At 33.0% G+C, this 11,747-nt stretch overlaps 1 protein-coding gene across 1 annotated transcript; it reads left to right on the top strand.

Moving 5' to 3' along the window:
* The first annotated feature begins 1,227 nt into the window (after positions 1-1,227).
* On the top strand, positions 1,228-9,682 carry LOC106398113 (putative leucine-rich repeat receptor-like protein kinase At2g19210). The gene is made up of 13 exons (XM_048764130.1): positions 1,228-1,281; positions 1,348-1,931; positions 3,191-3,669; positions 3,760-3,898; positions 3,979-4,050; positions 4,132-4,203; positions 7,364-7,444; positions 7,586-7,752; positions 7,839-8,050; positions 8,134-8,260; positions 8,358-8,420; positions 8,516-8,705; positions 8,784-9,682. The coding sequence occupies exons 1-13, from the start codon at positions 1,228-1,230 to the stop codon at positions 9,190-9,192; spliced, it is 2,649 nt and encodes an 882-aa protein (XP_048620087.1). The 3' UTR covers positions 9,193-9,682.
* The last annotated feature ends 2,065 nt before the right edge of the window (positions 9,683-11,747 follow it).

Below are 11,747 nucleotides of genomic sequence, written 5' to 3' on the forward strand. Positions count from 1 at the left end.
CTTCTCGATGATCATGGGTTATGGCTTGACTGTTGGCTCTAGAATGGCGAATGGGTCGGGGAAGAACGCCTGCGGTTCGGCTGATTCGGTCCTCAGGTCGTGGATCCATCCTTAGGTCACGTCCGGGTGCACGCGGGTCGATCCGGTACATGGCTCTGTCCGTTGATCTGGACTGATCTGATCGTCCTGGTAACCATGCTGAGTCTGCTCCACGTCCTGGTCTAGGTCATGGGTTCTATCACTAATGGTGCGTCTCTTATAATTAATATCGGTTCAATGGTTTCTATGCAATCTTGCTTTTAAAGCAACGAAAATACAGAGCTGAAAAGAGACGCGAACGCTGGATGCGGGGTTTGATAAAACGAACAGGGGAAATGTTAAATTTTATACCAATTTAAAAAATTTCATAGAAGTTACATAAATAACTAAAAGCTAAATTTGACGCTGAGAAGCACTAGAGGCTAGAGACCTAACGCCCAGTAATCATAATTAAATTGTTCGGAAGTTGGTGTCAGGCTCTGAGCAGCTACAATAAGTGGTGGACGTCATCCCGAAGAATGATCTTTGTCCTTTTTAATGTATCCACTTCTTATTGTTGCTTGTCTTGCAAGTTTTATCGTCTACGAGATGCTTAAACCAGATGACCGTTTTCAGCTAAAGGCTACACAACATTTGACTATTCTCTTGCTAGAGGAGATCAATTCATTTGTTTATATAAATAGTACTGTTGTCAACCAGCACGCTCTCTCGTTTTTGTGTACGGTGCCGATCAGGTCAATGCTATTGTTTCTTCAATCGTCTGATCCATGTTAAACTCTGGAAGGAAGATATAATATTATCTTCGTTTTTTTTAATGTCACTTGCAGTTTCTTATGCTATCCACAGACTCGGTTTGAAACTTTCATTGTCAACTAATCGTAAGAACTATCTTTAATCAGGGTTTTAAACAATTAGCCCACTTGAAAATTTGTCAACTGACAGAAAAAAAGACCACGAGAAGTTGTCGTTCTGATTATTAGCAGAAAGAAACTCTTCGAATATCCAAACTTGCCGCTTTAGAAAATTTGTTATTTTATAGAAATTGATTTCTAGAGATAGTGCTTCACCATCAGCCAACATGGCTTTACAATAATCTTTACAATAAGTTATAGAATAATGAAAGAAAGATTTTGTATAAGTATTGCGGAAAGAGGCTGGTTTTGAAGTTCAAGAGCATTTTGTCACTAAATGGGGCTTCCATTGATTTCATTCACAAGCATCTTTGCTGTTCTTGTTCTTCTTGTTCGTGCTCAAGACCAGTCAGGTATACAAAATCTTGCAGATTAAAAAATATGGTTGCGTTTCAAGGCTTTAAAATCTCTCTCTGTGTGTGTTTATATTACAGGTTTTGTCAGCATAGACTGTGGTATACCGGATGATTCAAGTTACAACGATGAAAGCACAGACATTAAATACGTTTCAGATGCTGCATACGTCGAGTCCGGAACAATTCATAGCATCGATACTCAGTATCAGACAAGTTCTCTTGAGAAGCAGTTCCAAAACCTTAGGAGCTTCCCTGACGGCAAGAGAAACTGTTACGATGTTCAGCCTCCGCGGGGAAAAGGCTTCAAGTATTTGATCAGAACACGGTTCATGTACGGTAACTACGATACTCTAGGAAAAGCACCCGAGTTTGATCTTTATCTAGGGGTCAATATCTGGGATTCTGTTAAAATAGATAATGCAACAATGATAATTACCAAAGAGATCATCCATACTCTTCGTTCAGACCATGTTCATGTGTGTCTTGTTGATAAAAACAAAGGAACACCATTCTTGTCTGTGTTAGAACTCAGGCTCCTAAAGAGTGATACATACGAGACTCCTTATGATTCACTGATGCTGTTTAAAAGATGGGATCTTGGGGGGCTCGGTAATGCTCCTGTCAGGTGAAAAAAAGAACACTCTTTTTATGCATCTTTGTGATGTGTTCTGTTTTTTCTCTATCTTGTTAATTTTTGATAGTAATATATAGTAACAACCTATAAATTAATTAATAATGTAAAAGTGTTCCAAAAAGAATAATTAATAATGTAAAAGATATGATAATTTATTAATTTATATAGTTATTGATTTATAGAGAATTTTTTAATTACATATTAAAATACTTTTAGTTATTTTTTGAAATAATATTATATATTGATTAAAAACTTATGGATTTGAATTTCATCCACTTTTATTACATTATTTGGTATAGATTTATATATCTTGAATATGCATCACAGAATACAAGTGTGTTTTTATATAATTCGATAAAATAATACTAAAATAATTTTTAAAAATCAAAATAAACTTATTATGAAGAATAAATAAACAAGAAAATAATTTCTTTATATTTATATAAATTTATATATACTAATTAATGATTTTTTATTTAATGGTACCATATCTTTATGTAATCTTATCGAATTATGTATTTTTAAAACTGAGTATTAATCTCCGAGACATTATTTGCAAAGTAATTTTGACACATGTCCTTTCTACAATCACTTTCACTAAATAAATATGATATGACATACTAGAATTGATGAAATGGTTTATGGATAAATGTGACATGGACAATTACATTTATTGCTTATTTATATATTTGGTAAACTTTTTAGAATATGGTAGTAAATTATGCATCATGATCAAATATGACATTAAATAACATAATAATAAAATAGAATAATATTTTACAATTCTGAAATATAATTTATTTACGTTTTTATTGCTCTACAATTTTATAACGAAAAATATTTTCAATGTTTTGACATTTTTTTTGAAAAAAATAAATTGTTAATCGTAATATTATTAGTTTCTTTAATGCATCTACAAATTTATAAATGTTGTTTAGTTGTACTTTTTGATAATTATATAAATTCTATATCAATTTTTATAATTAATTTTATACAAGTTAATTTGATATATTTTATTCCAAAGAAATAGATAAAAATCTATCTAAGATTATAATTTTAAATATATACATATCTATTTTTTAAAAATAATTTGAAATAAATAAAATTGCTTATTTTAACTTAATTTTATGTTCAATTAAATCAAATTTATATTAAAAATTGAAAAGAAAATAAAAAAAATTTAATTTTTTAAAAAATTATTATTGCACGCAGTAGAGGAAAACACCTTGTTTATAGTATCTATACTGCAGGTACAAAGATGATGTTTTTGACCGGATATGGATACCTCTGAGGTTTCCAAAGTATACAATCTTCAACGCATCGCTCACAATAGATTCAAATAACGACAATGGATTCAAACCCGCTCGCTCCGTCATGAACACTGCAACTTCACCTGAGGATTCAATCCAAGACATAATTCTTTATTGGGAACCAGAGGATCCTACTTGGAAGTACTACGTGTATATGCATTTTGCAGAAGTTGTGGAACTTCCAAGTAACGAGACCAGAGAGTTCTCGGTGCTTCTGAATAAGAAGTCAATCAACATGACCGATTTTAGCCCTCGCTACTTGTATACGGACACGCTTTTCGTTCAGAACCCTGTGAGCGGTCCAAGACTCGAGTTTCTTCTCAGACGTACAGATAAATCTACGCTTCCACCCATGATTAACGCCATTGAAACATATCGAGTTAATGAGTTTCTTCAGTCACCTACTGACCAACAAGATGGTATGGTTTCCTTTTCTGAAACATAGGTTAGCAGTTTTCATTATTTACTTTGTAATTATAACTTATCCAATATTTTGGTTTGAATTCTAGCTCAAGCAATTATGATGATAAAGTCCAAGTATGGAATGAAGAAGAACTGGCTTGGAGATCCATGTGGCCCAGTTAACTACCCTTGGAAGGATATCAATTGCAGCTACGTTAATAACGAGCCTCCAAGAATCGTTTCTTTGTATGCATTTCAACATATCCTTATATATGTTTTTTCTCTCTCTCTCTATGTTCTCACCACAAGAGTTGTGTTATCTGCAGGAACCTATCCTTCAGTGGCTTGACTGGCGAAATTGATCCAGCCTTCTCCAACCTTACCTCATTACAGAAGCTGTATGTATTTTTGATCGATCTATAAATTTGTTTACATATATTTTTGGAATATTTAACTGATACAACCGACTTTCATTTCAGGGACTTATCAAACAACAGTCTAACAGGAAAAGTACCTGATTTCCTTGGAAATCTACATAACTTGACAGAGTTGTAAGTCATGCTATCTGGAATTCTAGATGTTGATATATGCCCTCAATCTTGAATTTGATATGACTAGAATCAGTAGTTGGCCGAGGATTTAGCTGCAGTTTTCAGTTTAGTCATCCTTATGGTTGAAGATTAAAAAAATATACATTATTAGTAGATCTCTCTTTACTCGTGCACGTAGCCAATTCATGAACTACATTAAATCTCCATGTGGTTTTACTTTCCCATTTATTCATTCCCAAAGTACCTTCTCTCATCTGTTATAACACTAGACTAGGTAATAACCAGCAGAGTGTACAAAGTGAAATAGTTTATTAGATTATTTACTGTATGTTATATTAAAGGATTTGTTGTATAGTTTTTGATGGAGATGGACATTCATATATCTGTTCGGATTCAGTTGATTTATTCGAATTTTGGATTTTTATAGTTAGAAATTTAAATTGTATTCGGATATTTACAAAATTTGATTTTGGATTTGGTTCGAATTATTGCGGGTTCGGATTCGAGTTTGAGTACCTATTTTAATTATGTATTTTTTTAACAAAAATCCAAATATACTTAAAACTTAAAAATACAAAATAATATAATATAAAACATTAAATTTTGAAGAATTGATCAAATATTATGGCCTTATTAATATACATAATTATTGGACCATACTTTAAGAATACCAATAAAATTATTGGGCGTCGTGTCAATATTGTTGGGCATGTTGCAAAATTGATGTAGTCCATAACCAATAACGTGTATTTTCTTATAAATATTTTTGGTAAATATAATAAAAATACGATACAGGCGAGTGAAAAGTGTTAGAATTATGTGGTAAATAATGTGATCTCTTCACTCGATACCTGAATTCTATTTTTCAATCGATTTCACGAATTTTCTTTTATAAAAACTTTTCTGATTTCTGTTTTTTTAGCAATCTGATTATGTTTCTAATTCTTGGTATGATATAAAAACTTTGTAAAGAAAAACAATATTTGGCTAAACTAAAGATCCGATTTTGTGTGTGGTGTTTTTTTACCTTATTTTCTTTACTTCATAATCAATCACAATTATTTCTTGTCTTCGTGTACAAAAGCCTCAACTATGGCTAAATTCGGTAAGATACAAAACTTTCAATTTCTAAAAACATTTTCAATCCAGCATTTTAGCTGATGCGAATCTTATGATTTATAATTTATTTCTTTCAAAATGATATTATCCAGTAGTTATACGGATATAATTTCAATTCACTAATACAAAAGTTAAAAATACAGAAACTGAGTTGATTAAAAAACTTAGTCTAAACACATTAAATTGTCTGCGGTGGAATTTAAAAAAAAATAGTATGTGAACACATTAATTGTTAAATGATTGTGAGGATGACACGCCAACATATTTTAATTGAAATTGATTTGAAGTTGTCACGTGGAGAATATAGTATGAACACATTAATGACAAATCTTCTCTTTTAATATATAAGAGATTACATAATGGTTATAATAGCTGGATATTTATATAGATTTCACATATATGTTTGATATTTTCTTGAGGACATAGTCGATTTGTGAACCACATTAAATATCTGCTTCATTTCACTTTCTCTTTTATTTCATATGTTTCCAACACTAGTTTACATAATGCGTATAATAACGTGGATAATCTACTATATTAAAAGAGAAGTCATGACTTATTTCATGTGTGTATTTTTTTATTTGGACCATCTTTTAGAATATTAGTTAAATTGATTTTTGAATACATATTTGAATTATTAATTATTCTAAAAAATCAAATCGATATTCTTATATTTTCTCTGAATTACATCAGAAAAAAATATTATATATATATATATATATATATTTCATTTTTCATTAAAGCAAACATTTAAAATATGCAATTTCGTATTTATTTATAATATAAATGTATATTTCGTTTTTCACTTAAACAAAACTTTTAACTATTTAATTAATTTCCTAACTATTTAAAATATAAATGTATATTCATTTTTACTAAAATAAACCTTTTAAGTATCTAATTAATTATGTAATTATATTAAACTCATGTACAGTTTTGTATTAAATTTGTGATATTAATTTAACTGATATTTTCAATTAAATTTTTGATCCCTAAAATTTAAGATTTGTTAATTCAGAATTTTGTACCATAATGTTGAAAATATGCTATCAATATGAATGATCGGTCTATTTTGAACGTGCATTTAATTTTTGTTATTAAATATACTAGTCGGTTTAATTTTATATTGCAATAATAGAAGTATATGATTGCTTTGTTTACAAAAAAGATAATCTAGCTCATTTTTATATAGACCATATTCATATATTATTCATTAATGTAATTGTTTTTGTTTCTTTTATCTTGTGCAATAGGTATTGTACCAATTTATGTTATTAACATAAATGAGAGATGAATTATTGAAAAAATATATTTCATGTGAATAATTTTATTTTCAGTGTGTTTATTATCAGATATACTTGTAGGTTTAAGTATTAATTATATAATGTGATGTATGATAGATGAAAAATTGTAAATAAAAGTTTTAACATTGAAAAATTAATTGTAAATAATCCAAGAGTTTCAGGGTAGAAAAGTCTAAATCACCAGTAGACAACATAAAAAACCTCAAAAAACATAGATAATAAAGAGAAAATTTAGGTTTAAAAGAAAAATAAACAAACACAATGCATTACAATTTCCGGTTTAATAATTTAAATGAAGTAGGTGTTTTATAAATTGCACTTAGTATAGGTTATTCAGTTAAAAATTTAATTCATACAAATAAGTCGATTAACATATATGTATGACCAAAACCAAAAATACGAGTACAATCTTAAGGAAATTGATATCTAAGTTAATATTAAATTGAACATAATTTGTCATAAATATCATGTAAGGTTTTAGTTAGTGTTCATGTTTTAATAAGAGATATCACTAATAATTTGAAACAATAAATTAAATTACTGCATGCAAACTATAAAATTGTTGTGTTTGAAAATATTATACTATTAAAAATTATTAGCAGTATGGTAAATATTAAAATTATATACCACTAATCATGCAAATCAAATATTTATATGTATAAAAATGAAAATAATTACTTGCAAGGTTGTGCGGATCAAGATCTTAGTTTATATTGATTTCACGTATATGTCTGCAGAAACTTGGAAGGAAACAAGTTAGTGGGTGCTCTTCCGGCGAAACTACAGGAAAGATCAAATAATAAGTCGCTTGTGCTAAGGTTGTTTCATGATTATATGCAGATGCTTGGCTTTTGGCTTTTAAAAACAATGCAGATGTCTGGCAGCTGTTTAACCGATTCTGTGTTATGTTTTGGCATTGGGTTCACGTTTTCATAATATCTATTAATTTTAATCGTTAGAGTTGGCGGGAATCCGGACCTCTGCGTGTCTGCTTCATGTCAAAATACGAGTGAGCAGACAAAAAAGAATGTATACATCATTGCACTAGTAGCATCTGTAGCGGGAATTCTTGGTCTTGTAATAGCAATAGCTTTGTTCTTGATGTACAAGAAGAGAAATCGAAGTGGTAAAAACAATAAAGAAACTATTTAAACTAATCTTTCTCAACTTTTTAGGAATCCTTTTAATAAACTTGTCATGATATATTTACAGGCGGCTCTAATGGTGTTAGGACTGGGCCATTGGACACAACAAAACGTTACTACAAATACTCAGAAGTTGTGAAAATTACAAACAACTTTGAGAGAGTACTTGGACAAGGAGGTTTTGGAAAAGTGTACCATGGTTTCCTAAACGAAGAGCAAGTCGCTGTCAAGATTCTGTCTGAGTCATCAACTCAAGGGTACAGAGAGTTTAGAGCAGAGGTCAGTCTCTTATATACTCTGAAAGGTTCAGTCATTATAATATGAGTGAGTTACTGAGTATGCATCCACTTGTTTATCATCAGGTTGAACTTCTGCTGAGAGTTCATCACAAGAACCTAACCGCACTTATTGGATACTGCAACGAAGCCGAAAAGATGGCGCTTATATACGAATTTATGGCTAATGGAACCTTAGGAGATTATTTGTCAGGTCAGTGTCTCTTCTACCAACTTTTTTGTCACTGGTCTTTTGCTATTATAGGCAGAAGAAACTAAATCTCACCCTTTTGGTTACTTTCTTAATCAAGGGAAAAAATCTTATGTCTTGAGCTGGGAGGAGAGGATACAAATATCATTAGATGCTGCACAAGGTTTAAATAATCTCAAGAACTCATACAGAATAACAAAAGTGAAAATAAAATGAAAGGAACTTAGTCTTGTGTTTTATATTTTTCTGAACACTCAGGGCTTGAGTATCTTCACAGTGGCTGCAAGCCTCCCATTGTACAAAGAGATGTAAAGCCGGCTAATATACTTATTAACGAGAAGCTGCAGGCCAAGATTGCTGACTTTGGGTTATCTAGAAGCGTTGCATTGGACGGCACTAACCAGAGTACAACCGCAGTTGCTGGAACTATTGGTTATCTTGATCCTGAGTAAGTAAACATATCTTCTTCTGCTATGTTTTGATATTATCTGTTATGGTTTCTGAGACACTGTTTTACGAAATGAAGGTACCAATCGATGCAACAGTTAAGTGAGATGAGTGATGTTTACAGCTTCGGGGTTGTTCTTTTGGAGGTTGTGACGGGCCAACCGGTGATTTTACGTTCAAGAGCAACAGCAGAGAACGTACACATAACCGACCGGGTCGAGTTGCTTCTGTCCACCGGAGATATCAAAGGCATTGTGGATCCAAAGCTAGGAGAGAGGTTTGATGCTGGTTCGGCTTGGAAGATCACTGAAGTAGCAATGGCCTGTGCATCTCGTAGCTCTAAAAATAGACCTACCATGAGTCAGGTGGTTGCTGAACTCAAGGAGAGTGTAAGCAGAGCAAGAGACGGTGGAGGTTCCGGGGCCAGTAGTGTTACAGAGCCGGTGATGACGGCTGGTGAATCGGGAATGTTTCCTCAGGCGAGGTAGATGAATGCTGAACCCATCTGAGTTTTTAACTTCCATAAATTGGACAGTTCTGTGTGGTGTGGAGTGGGATTATGAAGAATTAGAATAATGTTGAGTTTCGTTACCCTTGTCTTTTTGTAAAATACTTGCACAAGAAGTTTCGTATTTAAAGGCTTTTGTCATTATCTCAGTTTGATCAATCAGAGATTCAGAGATCTCTGACCTGAAGAAAATTGGATTTCTGGACACAGCACAGACTGAGTCTGAGCCAATTTTTGTATATGCTTTTGAGAAAGATTTTATCATATATTTAGTTTGCTTATGTGGATTCTTGCCTTCTCCCTAACAGTATCTACTGTTGTATTGACAAGCTTGTCCGGAAATCCGGGTATTTTTCTACCTTCTTCATGTCAACAGAGAGAAAAGAATAAACGATACATCATTCTGTTGGTAGCATTCGTTACATGTTGGGTAAGCTCGAAGATAGCTTAAGTTATAAGTTTCCTATTTGTGTTAGGTTTATCTATAAGAGTTTAGCAAACTTATAATTAATAAGTCCTAATGAGTTTAGGAAATATATAGATATATATATATATATCACTACAAGAAAACAGGGGGATTCTGATGGCCGAAATCGTCGGAAATTCGTCGGAATCGGTCTATTCCGACGAATTTCTGACGAACCCGTCCGTCGGTATCGTTTCGTCGGAAAAAAAAAATTCGTCGGAATTTCGTCAGAAATTCCGACGACTTTCTGACGAATACCGAGAAACATCATTCTGACGAACTTCCGACGATATTACGATGCGGCTACACGAGACCAGAGTTCATCGGAAAACTACAATTCCAACGAACGTGGTTCCTCGGTTTATTCCGACGAACTTTGGGCGTCGGAATTTACCGACGGACATCGGTCGTCGGAATATACCGACGAACCACGTTCGTCGGTATATTCCGACGGAAATGAGTTTGTCGGTAAATTCCGACGGATATATGTCCGTCGGTATATTCCGACGACCGTTGTCCGTCGGTATATACCCTTTTTTTTTTACAAATTAATTTTGCATTTTTATATATTTTTTGATATTAATAAATTTAAAAAATTGGAAATTTAAAACTAATAATATTATAAAATTTAAATTCATAAAAACCGAAATAGGAAAAAAACATTCATAAAGTTTAAAATTCATACAAACCGAAATAGAAAAAAAAAACATTCCGAAAGTTTTATAAAGCCGAAATAAACTAAGATGAACTCGAAGACATCAAACGATCTAGCTTCTGCATAATCTCGGTGTTGAACTTCTTCTGGGATGCCAACTCAGCAAGGATAGTGGCATTCTCCGAACGGATAGTGGCATTCTCCGAAAGGATAGTGGTGTTCTGCTCCTCCAATGCCCCAATCCGTTCATCTTTGTCATGTAGCTCCTCGAGAATCATGGGATCGGCATACGGAGCTTGCGAAGAAGATGCCGGATACGAAGAAGCACGACGGGCCAACCCAACTAAACGGCCTCCTTTCCTTTTAGGAACCGCCTACAAAAATATTTAAAGTAAGTAAATATGGACAAGTAAGTAATCGACATTATAAAAAAAATATATTAATAAAAAAAATTACCTTTTCAACCATCTCATTTATTTGCAATAGAGACAGGTTGGTTGAAGCTCCCGTGGAGTCGCCGTCATCAGAGAGAGGCTGAGATTGAGAAACTATCTCAGCTTCCACCAAATCAACTACACCTCTGATCACGGGGTCCTGAATTTGACCCGTCGTCTTGTTAGTGTGAGCCACCTTAATGAGTTGGAGACGATCAACGGGATTACCGTCATTTGCTTCGATCTAAAAAAACCGCCATTATTAGCCAAAAAATATATAAAATATTTATTTAAAAAATATAAAGATAAATAATAATAAAAAACTTACAAGTTCATCCTCCTTAGTAGACATGGAGCAAGCGCCGAGGTTGTGCACATACATACCTTTCCCGCCACGATCGCTCTTCCGGTTCCTGGAGTTCCTAGAAGACGTCTCTGCAGTGTCTTCCCTCTCCCAATGAGCTATCAACTGCTCCCACACCCCCCGTTGATGAACCGTGGCTTCTTGTTCTTCTGCCAAACTGTCTTCCACGCGTTTATCTGCTTTGTGTAAGAGTCCATGGCCTTTTCGTTGAATTTCTTACGGACTGTTTCCGTAAGATCGGAGTGCCAGTTGAACTCTTGCTACAAAACAAACACAATTTAATAAGTAAATATATGTAAAAAAATGTAAAAACTTAAAAAAAATGAAGGGTTACTATACCGCAAACTGACGAAACCACAACTCTCGTTCGTCGGAAGGGATCACACTCCACTTTGGATATCCAAAACGGAGCATGGAGTACATCATCTGGTTGATGCTCCGGCTAATGCCATTTTTCGACTTGGTGAACCTTTAAAAAAAATACAAGTTAGCAAGTTAATTAAAGCAAAAAATATAACGGTACAAATAAAAAAAATACTAACCAAGTGCTATGGCCTCGTCGTGGGTTGAGTTGGAGAAACGGGAGATGCTCTCGACCTGGTTGTTGAACCAATAG

Source organism: Brassica napus, chromosome C7, assembly GCF_020379485.1.
Source record: "Brassica napus cultivar Da-Ae chromosome C7, Da-Ae, whole genome shotgun sequence".
Taxonomy (NCBI): domain Eukaryota; kingdom Viridiplantae; phylum Streptophyta; class Magnoliopsida; order Brassicales; family Brassicaceae; genus Brassica; species Brassica napus.

Excerpts from the sequence above, each read along its gene's own strand:
- LOC106398113 (XM_048764130.1), top strand. The coding sequence starts at position 1,228 with ATGGGGCTTCCATTGATTTCATTCACAAGCATCTTTGCTGTTCTTGTT. Across the intron at positions 3,670-3,759 it reads ACCTACTGACCAACAAGATG|CTCAAGCAATTATGATGATA; the intron begins GTATGGTTTCCT and ends TTTGAATTCTAG. Across the intron at positions 8,261-8,357 it reads CTTAGGAGATTATTTGTCAG|GGAAAAAATCTTATGTCTTG; the intron begins GTCAGTGTCTCT and ends TTCTTAATCAAG.